Source organism: Stegostoma tigrinum, chromosome 11 (genome assembly GCF_030684315.1).
Source record: "Stegostoma tigrinum isolate sSteTig4 chromosome 11, sSteTig4.hap1, whole genome shotgun sequence".
Lineage (NCBI taxonomy): Eukaryota > Metazoa > Chordata > Chondrichthyes > Orectolobiformes > Stegostomatidae > Stegostoma > Stegostoma tigrinum.
Window position 1 is genome coordinate 18,525,757 of NC_081364.1, and position 17,141 is coordinate 18,542,897.

At 42.7% G+C, this 17,141-nt stretch overlaps 1 protein-coding gene across 1 annotated transcript in view; it reads right to left on the minus strand.

The window, feature by feature from the left end:
* Positions 1-17,141, minus strand: part of LOC125460488 (uncharacterized) — a 91,615-nt gene that overhangs the window by 50,260 nt on the left and 24,214 nt on the right. Inside the window, exon 7 of the mRNA XM_048548025.2 lies at positions 4,222-4,277. Within this exon, the coding sequence (XP_048403982.1) occupies positions 4,222-4,277 (56 nt within the window). The remainder of the gene's footprint in view (positions 1-4,221; positions 4,278-17,141) is intronic.

The following is a 17,141-nucleotide window of genomic DNA, read 5'->3' on the forward strand; positions in this document are numbered from 1 at the left end:
GCCCTAGCTCCCTCAACCTTTCCTCATAAGATCTGCCCTCCAGACCAGGCATCACTCTGGTTAATTTCCTCCGCACTCTCTCCATAGTTTCCACATCTTTCCTGTAATGAGGTGACCAGAACTGAACACAATATTCCAAGTGTGGTTTAACCAGTGTTTTATAGAGCTGCAGAATCACCTCACGGCTCTTAAACTCAATTCCCCTGCCAATGAAAGCCAACACACCATACGCCTTCTTTACAACCCTATCAACTTGGGTGGCAACTTTGAAGGATCTATGGCTGTGGACCCCAAGATCCCCCATTCCTCTACACTGCCGAGAATTCTGCCATTAGCCCTGTATTCTGCATTCAAATTCGATCTTCCAAAATGAATCACTTCACACTTTTCTGGGTCGAATTCCATCTGTCACTTCTTTGCCCAGCTCTGCATCCTGTCAATATCCCACTGCAACCTACAACAACACTCCACGCTGTCCACAACTCCACCAACCTTCGTGTCATTGGCAAACTTACTAACCCACCCTTCCACTTCCTCATCCAAGTCATTCATAAAGATCAGAAAAATCAGTGATCCCAGAACAGATCCCTGCGGCACAACACTGGTCACTGAGCTCCAGGCTGAATACTTTCCATCTACTACTACCCTCTGTCTTCTATTGGACAGCCAGTTTTGCATCCAGACTGCCAAATTTCCTTGAATCCCATGCCTCCTTAATTTCTGAATGAGCCTACCATGTGGAACCTTATCGAATGCCTTGCTAAAATCCACATGCACCACACCTACTGCTCTACCTTCATCGATGTGTTTTGTCACATCCTCAAAGAACTCAATAAGGCTTGTGAGGCATGACCTTCCCCTCACAAAGCCATGCCGACCACGTCTAATCAAACTGTGCTTTTCCAATAATCATAAATACTATCTCTCAGAATCCTCTCCAATAATTTGCCCACTACAGAAGTAAGACTGACTGGTCTGCAATTTCCAGGATTATCCCTATGCCCTTTCTTGAACAAGGGAATGACATTTGCCACCCTCCAATCTTCTGGTAGTACTCCTGCGGACAATGAGGATGCAAAGATCATCGTCAAAGGGACAGCAATCTCTTCCCTTGCTTTCTATAGTAAGCTTGGGTACATCCCATTTTACCCAGTTGTCTTGTCTATCCTCATGTTTTACGAAATTTCTAGCATCTCCTCCTTCCTAACAACAATCTGTTTGAGCATATCTGCCCTTTTCATGCTGTCCTCGCAAATGTCAATTCCCTCTCGCTGGCGAATACTGAAGTGAAGTATTCATTAAGGACCTCCCCTACCTCCGCACACAAGTTCCCTCCACTGTCCCTGATTGGCTCTTACCCTCACTCTGGCCATCCCCTTGTTCCTCACCTAAGTATAGAAAGCCTTGGGGTTTTCCTTGATCCTACCTGCCAAGGTTTTCTCACACCCCCTTCTAGCTCCCCTAAGTCCATTCTTCAGTTCCTTCCTGGCTACCTTGTAGACCTCTAGAGCCTCATCCGATCCTTGCTTCCTCAACCTTAAGTAAGCTTCCTTCTTCCTCTTGGCTAGGTATTCAACATGTCTGGTCATCCATTCACTTTACCATCTATCCCTTGCGTCAGTAGCCAAACCTATTTAGTACTTGTAGCAACTGCTCCCTAAACAACCTCCACATTTCTATTGTGCATTTCCCTGAGAACGTCTAATTCCAATTGGTACTCCATAGTTCTTGCCAAATACTTTCCCATACCGTCTGCTTCTATCCCTCTCCATGACTACAGTAAAAGTCAGGGAATTTTGATCACTATCACCGAAATGCTCTCCCACCGAGAGATCTGATATCTGACCTGGTTTGTTGCCAAGCACCAAATCCAATATGGCCTCCCCTCAAGTCGGCCTATCTACATATTGAAATCTTTCCTAGACATACTTGACAAAAACTAATCCATCCAAACTATTTGCACTTAAGAGCTTCCAGTCTATATCAGGGAAGTTGAAGTCGCCCGTGACAACAACCCTATTACTTCTGCACCTTTCAAAAATCCATCTCCCAATCTGTTCCTCAGTTTCTCTGTTGCTACTTGGCAGGGGGTGGTGGTAGTCTGTTGAAAACTCCCAATAAAGTAACTGCTCTTTTCCTGTTTTTGACTTCCACCCAGATTGACTCAATAGACCTCCCTTTCTGCAGCTGTGATACCATCCCTGATTAGCAATGCCACTCCCCCATCTCTTTTACCTCCCTCCCTACTAAATTGATGACTAAAAATATTCACAGACGAGGTAGATAAATTTTCAAGATATCAGAGTTGACAGCTATGCTGAGCTTGCACAAAGAGGAGTTGAGGTAGTTCAGCCATGATCTTGTTGAATACAGGGCTGAAATGGTCTAACCCTGCTCCTATGTCATATGTTCTTATGCTCTTACAGCAGAAGAATACAGGCCTACTGTGCAATATCAATGCAATATGCATAATGGGAGTTACAGGTAGTCTCAATCATAGGAATATGAAGCAAGTGTATCTGTGAGTATGTCCAAACAACATAACCCGAGTGAGAGTTGTATTTATAATGAAAACAATGTAAGTGTGTGAAAGTTGTGTGTATTGTGTGGAGCTACATATGCAAGTGCAAGTAGTCTAAGAGTACAATTTGAGTGTCAGAGATTCACTGTGAATTATAAGTATTGTGTTCACCCTATCCCTACAGGAGATGAGCAGTGTGAATGACAGGTAACACGAATGTCAAAAATCTTTGTGAATTTCAGATACAGTGTAAATCAGTGTGATGTACAAATTGAGAATCAGTTTGAGTTACAGACGCTATGGCTACAGCAATACTAAAGCACAATATTTTTCTCACCACAACTCTTGTTTGTCCCTTTGGCTTCAGTATAATGGGATTTGCAATCCTGTTTCAAATTGATTCCATCCATGATGTGAACTGAGTTATCCTGTTTCTCAGAAACTGGGTCAATGAGAAGAGAAATCTAATTAAAACATGGACACACATGGATTCCCAATTCTGTGAAATCTAAATTAGGCAGAGGGAAGTAAAACACCATTTTTTTTAACTCTTCAATTTGTCCTGTTCGTGTGCTTCCTCTGAAATTGCTTAGCAGGATTTTACTCATTCATTTTGAGAGCTGCATATTACTCTGGCTCACTTTCTAAAAAGTAGCTGTTTACCTCATCCAAAACCATGTCCCTATCAGACATGATGTGCATACAGATACAATGAGTCCTTCAGTACCATAACCATTTAATTTTCAAAATATTCTGGTGCAGTGAAAGGGCTGAAATGCATGTTCTATTTGACTTTGCTTTGTCTATGCATCAAAATGCTTTGCAATGGTCAGGATGGAAATGCAGCCTTTCCATTTATTATTCTGTAAATTCATTCAAGAAATAATAGATTACATCCAGGTGGTCTCTTAATTTACTCATAATAATTGGCAGTATGTAATGGATCCAGAATGAGGCTTTGTTCAGGCGTGGTTGAATTATAATGGAAGAAATCACACTAAATATAATTCATTACAAGCAATCATTAGCTCCAATTTAAAAGCTGCAACAGTAAGCAATCAATCCCACTTTGATTCATATAGCTGTACAAATCTTGCGTTGAACAAATCATCACCTGAAATAATGTTACTTGACAAAAATAATAAGAGATAGCACAATGTGGAGCTGGAGGAGCACAGCAGACCAGGCAGCATCAGAGGAGCAGGAAAGCTGACATTTTGGGTCGGGACCCTTCTTCAGAAAATAACAATATGCTTATGATTTTTTAAAAAATTATGCTAATTTGAATCTGACTAGCACTGCTACAAAGCTTCCTTGAGCTATTTGTTGGGCTCATGATGGACCTAGCAACAAAGTGGGTCAATTTTTCAAAGGAAAGATGTGATGTTTAATACATTTGGAGGGAAGGCACACCTGCAATACAGTAGTTCAATACTTTCCCAACTTTTTCTCATTATGACCCCATTTTGAGGCTTGAAAATTTTGTCATGACCTCTCAGTGAGAATGTGAGAGTGGGATAAGAATGGCCTTAATAGAGAGGGCTTTTTAGATTTGGAGCACAGCTGTTACAACTTGGTTCGAGCTCCACAGTAGCTATTACTGATCAAAAGGCCCAAATTTCGCTCAAAATTCCACTTGGTGTCCCTGACCTCCTGCTTTGGGACGCCACACAGTAGTTCCACAACACTTTCCACCTTACCATTCTCTTCGGGACAGCGGCCACCAGCCATCTTGATTGGGATTGTTTGCTCTGTTCTGAAAGTAACAGAATTGTTAGAGTTATGAACTGTTCCAATAATTAGCAGTCAGGATAAGAAATTGAGAGCTATGTGATACTCTCGCCACAATAATAATTCCACCCAAAGCTTGAAGCTAAAGAATTTTTGAGTTTAATTGATTTTCTTGACAGATTTGACAAAATACCGGAAAGTTTCTGAACAACTTCTCTAAAAGTATGGGTAGTTTGTCAGACAACAATTCAATAAATTGAATGGTCACCAATGAAAGTCTGTTCAATAGTTATTCATATACCAATTGATTGAATAGAGCTGAGTTCCAGTTCCACACTGCCCTTATAAACCCTTCTTCCTCTGGTATTCATTTTTCTTCAACAGGAACCCCTAATTCCTCATTTCATTCTATGAAGATATTCATTCAGGCAAAGTCCAAGGAGGCCACTTTAGTCTTCTCTTAGGTCTAATGGAAGACATTGTTTTCTTCTTGGCTTGAAACTTTGCTACAATCACAGACCAGACCAGCAAATCTGCCGTGATCCATTTAGGGACCAGTAACCTTTGTTTAAAGTGGATAAAATTTGAAATTCTCAGTTACTTAAAAGGGAATAAAGTCACACAATTCCTTGGTATTAAACAAGCAAAACAATTTTTTATATAAAAGTGAGCAAAACATAAAACCATACAAACAAGGAACAAGGGTAGAGGGAGAGAGATAATGGGAACTGCAGATGCTGGAGAATCCAAGATAATAAAATGTGAGGCTGGATGAACACAGCAGGCCACGCAGCATCTCAGGAGCACAAAAGCTGATGTTTCGGGCCTAGACCCTTCATTAGAGAGGGGGATGGGGAGAGGGAACTGGAATAAATAGGGAGAGAGGGGGAGGCGGACCGAAGATGGAGAGTAGCAGTTTCAAGGCCGAAGAGATTACAAGAGAGTTGCAATGGGAGAGAGATTCCCTGAGGTTGGTCCGGAGGGAGGAGGGTAACTTCTTCAGGTTAGGCATCCCTGGAAGAGGCTTCGCAGTGAGGTTAAAATAGTATCAGAGATAATGGGAACTGCAGATGCTGGAGATTCCAAGATAATAAAATGTGAGGCTGGATGAACACAGCAGGCCAAGCAGCATCTCAGGAGCACAAAAGCTGACGTTTCGAGCCTAGACCCTTCATCAGAGAGGGGGATGGGGTGAGGGAACTGGAATAAATAGGGAGAGAGGGGGAGGCGGACCGAAGATGGAGAGTAGCAGTTTCAAGGCCGAAGAGATTACAAGAGAGTTGCAATGGGAGAGAGATTCCCTGAGGTTGGTCCAGAGGGAGGAGGGTAACTTCTTCAGGTTAGGCATCCCTGGAAGAGGCTTCGCAGTGAGGTTAAAATAGTATCAGAGATAATGGGAACTGCAGATGCTGGAGAATCCAAGATAATAAAATGTGAGGCTGGATGAACACAGCAGGCCAAGCAGCATCTCAGGAGCACAAAAGCTGACGTTTCGGGCCTAGACCCTTCATCAGAGAGGGGGATGGGGAGAGGGAACTGGAATAAACAAGGGTAAGCTACTTGGCCCTGCTTAACCAGTCAATAAGATTGTGGCTTATCTGATTTTAACCTCAACTCTACGTTGCAGCATATCCCCAATAATCTTTCATCACCTTAGTAATCAAAAATCTATCTAACTCTGCCTTAAAAATATTTAAAGATGCTTCACTCACTGTCTTTTGAGGAAGGGAACTCCAAAGACTCAAAATTCTCTGAGATGAAAATGTTTCCCTATCTCTGCCTTAAATGGGCAAACCTTATTACTAAACTATGACCTCTAGTTTCAGATTGATGGACAAGAGGTAACATCTTTTTGACATCCACCCAGTCAAGTCCCTTTAAGATTTTACACAGTTCAATTAAGTCATCTCTGACTCTTCTAAACTTCAGAGAATACAGGCTATTCTGTCTAGCTTTTCTTTATCAGGCAATCCACTCATTTTTCATAACATTCGTCTGTGGGATGTGGGCAATGCTGGCTTGCCAGCATTTATTGCCTGTCGCTATTTGCCCTTGGGAAATGGCGATGAGCTGGCTTTTTGCACCAGTTATTAGTCTAGTCATTCCATTTATGAGTCTAGCAAATGACAATCAAAAATACCTACGTAATCTTCATACCTTCAGAATTAATAATGAGGCAAACATGAATTACCAGGCAAACTGGAGTTGATCACACCACAAACTGTATAATAAATGACAGGCACAACCAAGACAGATTCCACTAATTTCTCAGCAACGCATCAAGACATCAGTGAATCACAATTTTGTGCAATTCTGTCTCCCTCATGAGAGATTTTATCCCCTTTCTTTCAAAGAGCCAGCCTCTGATTTCCATTAAATGTCCCTTCAACTTGGACTGCCTCAATGGATGCTGGCCTCCAAATTGCTCAATCTCTTCTACTAAGACTGCATCATGCTAGATTAAAAAAGGTTGCGCACTAGCATCTAAGCTTTACATAACTTCAGCAATTGAACTGCTAAGAACAGAATCCCATTGCTCATCAGCATTCTTTTGCTCCAAATACCAGCTTCACAAATGTAGGCTTTCTCTTTGTGCCACCTGCCAATTATCCAGCAGACAGCTTCTTGTCAGCTTTACTGAGCTGAAAGTATTCCAGGGTGTTCTAGAGACCCAGTTGTGCAGAAACTCAAAGCCATCACATATCCAGCTCTCAACATGTGTTCCTGACCCCACAAAACAAATACAGTATTTAATTTGGCAGCACTTTAACTAGTACAGGGTCTCTCTTCCCCAGCTTCTGACTAACTGTTCGCCCGCTGCTGTTAACTTATTTATGAACTGATCATGTGATCTACTGAAACATTCCAATGTGATTCTTCTCCCATTCCAAGGTGAAATCAAGTATTACAACCATTGGTATATAATGTGCCTTGAATTTTATGATATTTAGTACCCAACTGTCATTGTCCACATCTGCCAACTTTGGGAACATACAGATGAAATAATGATTTAATTAGAGCTCCTAATTTGGCTCTGTTCCTGTAGACTCTGTTCCTAGAATAATTGAAGTCTCTTGACAGTTTATACAGCAAATTATCTGAATTATGTGGATGGTTGAAATGGCAACTTAGACCCATTAGATGAGGGTTAAAAGGCCTGACAGCTTCTAAAACAAGCTCCCTATCCCACCCCAACATACTTGAGCCAAGACTAGATGTAATGGGACCCTTTAATCCAAGACTTGTTTGCTAAATTAAGAATGTCCAGACTTCAGCTAACCGCTTTAGTGGGAAAAATCTATCCTAAGGTTTTTTGGATTAGATGTTAATCAAGTTTCTACTCCAATCAGTCAAGAGCTTGAAAGAATTTCATGACAGGAACAGAAGTATATGTTATTAGTTCTACTTCATTCTTCAAGACAGTGTTGGTAGCCAAGAGACTTAGTAAATGGTCTAAGCCGCCTATGATTTTCTACTGGTTTTAATAGCCTAGTCAGAGATTGAGTTGCTGGATCATGTTGGATGGATCTTCCTTATAAAATAAGGTTGTTAGCTAAATGAATAATGGTATGACTTGGAATCCAGTTCTCCCTTTATACTCAGATAATAAAATGTGAGGCTGGATGAACACAGCAGGCCAAGCAGCATCTCAGGAGCACAAAAGCTGACGTTTCGGGCCTAGACCCTTCATCAGAGAGGGGGATGGGGAGAGGGAACTGGAATAAATAGGGAGAGAGGGGGAGGCGGACTGAAGATGGAGAGTAAAGAAGATAGGTGGAGAGAATGTAGGTGGGGAGGTAGGGAGGGGATAGGTCAGTCCAGGGAAGACGGACAGGTCAAGGAGGTGGGATGAGGTTAGTAGGTAGCTGGGGGTGCGGCTTGGGGTGGGAGGAAGGGATGGGTGAGAGGAAGAACCGGTTAGGGAGGCAGAGACAGGTTGGACTGGTTTTGGGATGCAGTGGGTGGGGGGGAAGAGCTGGGCTGGTTGTGTGGTGCAGTGGGGGGAGGGGACGAACTACGCTGGTTTAGGGATGCAGTAGGGGAAGGGGAGATTTTGAAACTGGTGAAGTCCACATTGATACCATATGGCTGCAGGGTTCCCAGGCGGAATATGAGTTGCTGTTCCTGCAACCTTCGGGTGGCATCATTGTGGCAGTGCAGGAGGCCCATGATGGACATGTCATCTAGAGAATGGGAGGGGGAGTGGAAATGGTTTGCGACTGGGAGGTGCAGTTGTTTGTTGAGAACTGAGCGGAGGTGTTCTGCAAAGCGGTCTCCAAGCCTCCGCTTGGTTTCCCCAATGTAGAGGAAGCCACACCGGGTACAGTGGATGCAGTATACCACATTGGCAGATGTGCAGGTGAACCTCTGCTTAATGTGGAATGTCATCTTGGGGCCTGGGATGGGGGTGAGGGAGGAGGTGTGGGGACAAGTGTAGCATTTCCTGTGGTTGCAGGGTAAGGTGCCGGGTGTGGTGGGGTTGGAGGGCAGTGTGGAGCGAACAAGGGAGTCACGGAGAGAGTGGTCTCTCCGGAAAGCTGACAGGGGAGGGGATGGAAAAATGTCTTGGGTGGTGGGGTCGGATTGTAAATGGCGGAAGTGTCGGAGGATAATGCGTTGTATCCGGAGGTTGGTAGGGTGGTGTATGAGAACGAGGGGAATCCTCTTGGGGCGGTTGTGGCGGGGGCGGGGTGTGAGGGATGTGTTGCGGGAAATACGGGAGACGCGGTCAAGGGCGTTCTCGATCACTGTGGGGGGAAAGTTGCGGTCCTTAAAGAACTTGGACATCTGGGATGTGCGGGAGTAGAATGTCTTATCGTGGGAGCAGATGCGGCGGAGGCGGAGGAGTTGGGAATAGGGGATGGAATTTTTGCAGGAGGGTGGGTGGGAGGAGGTGTATTCTAGGTAGCTGTGGGAGTCGGTGGGCTTGAAATGGACATCAGTTACAAGCTGGTTGCCTGAGATGGAGACTGAGAGGTCTAGGAAGGTGAGGGATGTGCTGGAGATGACCCAGGTGAACTGAAGGTTGGGGTGGAAGGTGTTGGTGAAGTGGATGAACTGTTCGAGCTCCTCTGGGGAGCAAGAGGCGGCGCCGATACAGTCATCAATGTACCGGAGGAAGAGGTGGGGTTTGGGGCCTGTGTAGGTGCGGAAGAGGGACTGTTCCACGTAACCTACAAAGAGGCAGGCATAGCTGGGGCCCATGCGGGTGCCCATGGCCACCCCCTTAGTCTGTAGGAAGTGGGAGGAGTCAAAAGAGAAGTCGTTGAGTGTGAGGACGAGTTCAGCTAGGCGGATGAGAGTGTCGGTGGAGGGGGACTGGTCGGGCCTGCAGGACAGGAAGAAGCAGAGGGCCTTGAGGCCATCTCCATGCGGAATGCAGGTGTACAGGGACTGGACGTCCATGGTGAATATGAGGTGTTGGGGGCCAGGGAATTGGAAGTCCTGGAGGAGGTGGAGGGCGTGGGTGGTGTCACGGACGTAGGTGGGGAGTTCCTGGACCAAAGGGGAGAAAATGGAGTCCAGATAGGTGGAGATGAGTTTCAGGTGAACCTCTGCTTAATGTGGAATGTGGTATACTGCATCCACTGTACCCGGTGCGGCTTCCTCTACATTGGGGAAACCAAGCGGAGGCTTGGAGACCGCTTTGCAGAACACCTCCGCTCAGTTCACAACAAACAACTGCACCTCCCAGTCGCAAACCATTTCCACTCCCCCTCCCATTCTCTAGATGACATGTCCATCATGGGCCTCCTGCAGTGCCACAATGATGCCACCCGAAGGTTGCAGGAACAGCAACTCATATTCCGCCTGGGAACCCTGCAGCCATATGGTATCAATGTGGACTTCACCAGTTTCAAAATCTCCCCTTCCCCTACTGCATCCCTAAACCAGCCCAGTTCGTCCCCTCCCCCCGCTGCACCTCACAACCAGCCCAGCTCTTCCCCCCCCACCCACTGCATCCCAAAACCAGTCCAACCTGTCTCTGCCTCCCTAACCGGTCCTTCCTCTCACCCATCCCTTCCTCCCACCCCAAGCTGCACCCCCAGCTACCTACTAACCTCATCCCACCTCCTTGACCTGTCCGTCTTCCCTGGGCTGACCTATCCCCTCCCTACCTCCCCACCTACATTCTCTCCACCTATCTTCTTTACTCTCCATCTTCGGTCCGCCTCCCCCTCTCTCCCTATTTATTCCAGTTCCCTCTCCCCATCCCCCTCTCTGATGAAGGGTCTAGGCCCGAAACGTCAGCTTTTGTGCTCCTGAGATGCTGCTTGGCCTGCTGTGTTCATCCAGCCTCACATTTTATTATCTTGGAATTCTCCAGCATCTGCAGTTCCCATTATCTCTCCCTTTATACTCAGTTTTGTTAATACTCAGTTTGCAAAAATGTCCCTTTTTATAATTCTTTATAAGACTAATCCTATAAGAGGAAGATTTATCAAGCAGAATAGAAGAATTCCAGCTCACTTTCAGGTGCCTGAGATGGTGAGGTAACTAAATAGCTTGTAATATCCAAGTTTGGTAGGGTGTTAGATTCCAAGTTTACATTTATTTGCTGAGATCTTTCAGAGTTTCCTGTAAATAAGTTGAATCATACTAAAATATCTCATTAGGAAGGTAGGTATTAGAAAGTGCTGTGAAAACAAACAAAAATACAGAGCACAATGCAACAGAAAAAAATTGCAAAGAAGGAAATGGACAGAGTTACCAAATTGGAACTACAGAATTTCTGAAAATTGTAAGTAACTACACCTCATCTCAGTAGGTTTGCCAGTTACAAGTTTTGCAAAAGAATTCATGTCAATATTCCACATGGGTACTGCAGTATTGAATCAGTCTGCTCCACATCATTACAGACCACAAAACCAATATTGATAAATGATGGAAACTTGCATAACAACCAATTATTTCTGGTGTTTCTTCCTCACTTTGGTTCTGAATGATAATTTTCCCATTTTCATTTCATTTTGTTTCCTTCCCATCTCTCATTACACATGGATCTCCACTTATCATGTCAAAACACTAACTTGTAATTCTCCCTCCTTCTTTTCAAAAGACAAGATTGTTGGGAATGTGATCCTCTCCCTGAAGCAATTTTGTCTGATTAGGATATCTACCTTTATGGTCTGATTAGAAGAATCTTGTTGAGTACTCAATATGACATTTATTGCATGACTGCAAACATTTACAGATTACCTGAATAGCACCTATGTTACTAAAGAGATTGTTAGAAATATACTAGTCCCAGGACTATCTCCTACAAATTCCAAGCTTACTCTAATAGTTCAAACTCATTCATCCAATTGTGTGTGTAGTTCTTTAGGCTTTTGCTTTTCTGTGGTCATGTTCTGCTTTGGCACATTTTCTGAACATGGTTTACTTTGTTACAGTAAAAACATTCAGTTTTAAAAGCTGGGCACCTTCAGTTCTCTGATGTACTTTTGCTCCATAGTGTTGGCAAGGACTTTTAGTGTCTGCTGTGAATAAGTACCCGTCAATTTCATGGTTCTCCTCCTTTACTCTAAGGCTGCATTGTTAATGAAGCATTGTAGTCATTAACTGATCAAAGAGCAGCAATCTGATACAATCTTCAACAACAAATCTGCATTTATATAGTGCTTTTAACATAGCAAAATATCAGAAAGCACCTCACAATTATCAAACAAAATGTGAGCAATTCAAGGAGATATTCAGACAGGTAACTGAAAGCTTTGCCTGACAAGGCGATTATAAAGAAGTAGCTGTCAATGATGGAATAATAAAAATCAGAGATGTACAAGAGACCGGAATTCAGGGGTGAATGTCGGTGAAATCACTGTCAATCTCAGAATATCCTTAGAAATACATAATAATCTGAGTAAACATGGTACAGTAATAAAAGCAAATACTGTGGATGACAGAAATTTGAAAGAATAACAAAATGCTGGGTAAACTCTGTACATTTGACAGCGTCTGTCTAAGAGAGTTAACATTTTAACTACGTTCTGAAGACAAGCCATATTGGACTTGAAACACAAATAGGGTACAGTAAGTGAGATAACAAGGTGTAGAGCTGGATGAACACAGCAGGCCAAGCAGCATCAGAGGAGCAGGAAGGCTGCCGTTTTGGGCCTAGACCTTTCGGGTATAGTAAATGTTTTGAGTTCGAAGATAAAAGACATCTTTACAGCAGGTGGAACCTTGTTGCCCTAATGTGATACTATATTAGTTTTGAGATCTGAAGAAGAGTTAAAACACATTTTTTGAAGAAGGGTCCAGAGCCGAAACGTCAGCTGTCCTGCTCCTCTGATGCTACTTGACCTGCTGTATTCATCCAGCTCTACACCTTGTTATATCTTAAAACACTAATTCTGTTTCTCTCTCCTCAGATGCTGCTAGACCTGCTGAGTCTCTCCAGCATTCTCTGTGTTCCTTTTAGATTTCCAGCATCTGCATTATTTTGCTTTTATTCATCATGTTTAAGAGTGAATTTCTGTCTACAAATAATACAAAAATATTTACAGTATCTACAATCAGATTTTAGTAATTTGGTCCCAAGAATGACCAAATTTGAAAATATGCATATTTAAAACAAATCACCTTTCTTGATTCTCACAACATTTGGTTGTATCTGCCTTTTTCAGCTGAACATGGCGATGGTATCCAATACGGATGCAACATTTTTGTTCCTCTCTCAAGTATACTACCTACAAATATATAAGTATTTACATTATTTAAGAAAAGTCAGGGAAAAAGTAAGTACAAAGACAATGAATCTCAAGTTCAAAAATGGCAATATAACTAAAATGTGAGAAAATGTTTAGTAGTATTGCATTTAATTTTATTAGGATGTAATTTTTTTAATAAAATGAAATATTACTGGAAAATTTAAATGAAGCAAACGACTTATGTAGCCAGGATGAGTTTTCTCAGTCACACTGAAGCCTATTTGACACTCCCCTTCCACAACCGCATTCCAAAACCAGCCCAGCTCATCGCCACCTCCCTAACCTGTCCTTCCACCCACCTCTCTACTCCTCCCACCTTAAGCCCCACCCCCAGTTACCACCTACCAACCTCATCTCGCTTCCTTAACCTGTCCATCCTCCCTGGACTGAACTATCCCCTCCCTAACTCCCCACCTAAACTCACCTTTACTGGCTCCAACTGTGTCTCTTTGACCTGTCTGTCTCCTCTCCAACTATCTTCTCCTTTATCCATCTTCTATCCGCCTCCACCTCTCTCCCTATTTATTTCAGAATCCCCTTCCCCTCCCCAAGTTCTAAAGAAGGGTGTAGACCCAAAATGTCAGCTTTTCTGCTCCTCTGATGCTGCTTGGCCTGCTGTGTTCATCCAGCTCTACACCTTGTTATATCCTATTTGACACTGATGTCTTTCATTCCATTCTTTTTTGTCTGCTAGTGTCATTAGTTCTTTTGTGGAAAGAGCATTTCACATTGGTGGAGTATCTTACGTAAAGACAGGAACCACTAACCTGACTCACCCACTGACCTGTGAGTGAGTGTCCTGCTACGTATTGCATGACAGTCCTGGTAATTTGCTCTGTAGCTGAACCATACTTTCCCATACCAGAAGAAACAAAATAAGGAAACACTATTGTTAACGCAGTGAAAAGAAAGAATAAAGTTTACCTGTTCATAAATGTTTATTGAGAAGGTAACCAGTACAAATGTCAACTAAAAGGTATGTGCTGCACTCGCTGAGCCCAACAGGTTCTCATTCAGTTTCATCTTGTGTGTTGAATCCAGGAAGTTTGGCTGCAATTGCTGTTTATTCAACAAAAATTGAACATGTTAATTCTGCTGTCTCTGATAATCTAGCTGTCTTGTTACCATATATCCTATACCATTATCACAATGTTACATGAGTGTTGACCTGGAATTGCTGAGACTAATCTCTTTCCATTATCTCTCTGTACTTAGTTCCGCTGCTTCATATCCTATTTTTATACAATTGTTATTGCTTATTGTTGTCTTGTTTATCATTTGTGTTTAACATTCTGTTTCCATGACCTGCAAGTTCAGTTTTTTATTATCCTATTTCCACTGCATACTTTGCGGTCTCTAAACTACATGTGGAAAATAGCTGTCTTGATGTTAGGTTTCCTTTTTAACAACATAAATATGCTACAATTTGCAAACCTGTATGCTTCACCAGTATAGCAAGAGCATTGATTGAGCTCATTGTTATGGAGAAAATTCAATGAAAACTAGCATCACTCCATAGAATTAACTTCTAATTTTAATTGCTCCTTTCAGATTATCTGACAATTGAAATACTTACAACCAAATGAACAGTTGAAGTGTTCTTCATGCTTCTTAATTCAGATTAGTGGATAATTTTAGTTATTGTGCAAAAACATTAAATTATCATCAGTTGACTGTGTTCCAATTAATTCAATTGCACATTCCGCAAGTACCGAATTCATGTTTGGATCAAATCCTAACCATGACAAGAGATTATACTTAAAACAGCTACAGTATTTGTTTCAAAATGTGATTCAACTACAAAATTAGCATACATACCATCATGCATTTTTCTTTACAGCATTATTTTACAGGGGAACTTACTGTGAATACACATGCCACAAATGGTTGCATGTATAAATTATGTGGAGGACTTACTTTCCTGTTGTGACTGGTACAAACCAAGTAACTTCACTGTCAATATTTTAAACATGCCTTCAGGGCACAGGGTTTCACATTGCATTGAGCATTGCAGAAATTCCAAAACATTTACTCAAGGATGTGAACACAAATGTTTTCACATTTGCTGAGAGCAGTACCACCACCTGCAATTTCCCCTTCAGGTAGCACAATATCCTGACATGGAACTATACTGCCATTCCTTCATTGCTGTAACAAAATTCTCAAACTCTTCTCCCAATGACTATGAGTATCTTCATGGAAGTACAGAAAGGGAGAGATAGTGAAAGGGAATTCCAGAGCTCAGACCCTTGCACCAATGGTGATGAAAATATAAGGAATGCACAAGAGGCCAGAATTAGAGAGTATAGACACCTCAGACTGTTGTGGGGATGGCGAATAAGGAAGGCAAGTGTGGAGGATTTGTGAACCAAGGATGAAAAAAATTAAAGTCAAGATGTTACTTGACTGGGAGATAATAATAGCACCTGCTTAGTGGGCTAAAAGCTTTCCTGGTAAAAGGAAAACTGATATTGTTACAACACAGAGACTGACAGCTGAACCAAGTCAACCTTTCTACCTCTATGTTTACAACAGAGTAAAATTAAAACCTTCAGTGTTTATGCTTATATTGTCTCAGGTTTTGTTGGATTTGACTCTAGTGGTTGTAACGAAGTCAGCCAGGTGGAGCTCATAGAATATGATTTCCATTTGGTTGGGCCTGTTAACCTGGTCCAATCAAGGAGTGCTAGCTGACAGATAATGAACAGGAACGTCAGAGGTTCTGTTCACCCTGAAAGCTGGCTCTGAGGAAGCCGGACCAATGTCAATTACAATGCACGTATAAATAAAGGGTGATGTGGTGACAGGATACCAGTCTCTGCGGAAATATTTCAGTGGTGACGAGAGAAAAAAAATACATTCCTCAAGAAATTCACTCGCGACAGATGTCTTTGAGTTGGGGTAAACATTTCTAGCATCATGTCGTTATTTGGGAAGCTTGACCCGTTCGATCCTGCCATTAAAAACTAGGCCCAGAATGTGGAAAGAAGGCATTTTTTTTCCTGGGAAAATGGCATTAGGACAAATGAATAGCAACAAGTAATTCTCCTGACAGCTTGTGGACCCACAGATTTTTCAGTTATTAGGAGCCTAACACTTCCTGAGGTAGCAGATACTACAATGTCTCAAGAGTTGGTGGATTTAGTTGAGGAATATTGTGACTCCAAGCCTCCTCTAATTCTGAGGAGAATCTCCGCTATCAGTTTTCCTTGGCAGTTCAAGAACTGGGGACTCCATGTCAGGATTTTTGACGAGGTTAAGACAATTGGCAGAGGCATGCGATTTTGGATTAACCTTTCATGAGATGCTGAGAGACCATTTGGTATGTGGGATTAATGATGTAACCATGCAAAAGCACCTACCGGCTGAAGCCCAACTGGACTTCAAACAAACACTATAGGTGGCTTTGTCCCTAGAAAATGCAGCAAGTGGAGCATATGATTTACAAGGTATGCTAATGGAAGTGGACATCCTCACCAGGCCAACTCAGCTTGCGGGACACCACTTGAGTGGAGACAATTGCAAAGTTTCACTCAAGACATATCTTGAACAAAGGGACTCCAGGTCAACCCACAGCAAAATCCCAAAACAAAGCCAAACCTCAGCCAAACGGTTAACATTTTCTTTAGGATCTGGGCCAGTAAGCCATTGTAGTTGCTGCCAGTATGTGGACTCAAGACAGCAAAAAAGCCCCTTTGAATTGAGAAAGAGAATTTGTAGGCCGGTGTCTGGGAGAGTGCACACCCTGGCTTGGAACAGTTAAATTGCATGGCAACATCCAAATCAGAAACAATCAAAATAAACACTTGGTTAAATATTCGCTTGGTTCTAATGGAGGTCAATACCAGCATGGCCGTTTCAATGATTGTGGAACCAGCCTTTAACAAAATTCACCCTGGACTCGAATCCTTATGGTTGTGCAAGTAAGTCAGCTAGACTGAGAGCCTGTACATGGGAACTTTTACAGATTGAGGGTAGAACTTGGTTCCAGTCTCGTATGAAAGCAGCTGGTTCAGTTACCACTGATTATAGTAAAAGGTTCGGGCCCAAGCCTGGTAGGGCGAAGTTGATTAAGAAAGATTCAACTAATTGGCTCCACATTTTTCAATTAGAAAATGGCTGTCTGAGTAAAGTCCTGGTTAATAACTGGAGGGTTTTCAGGAAGGTCGAGGGACTAT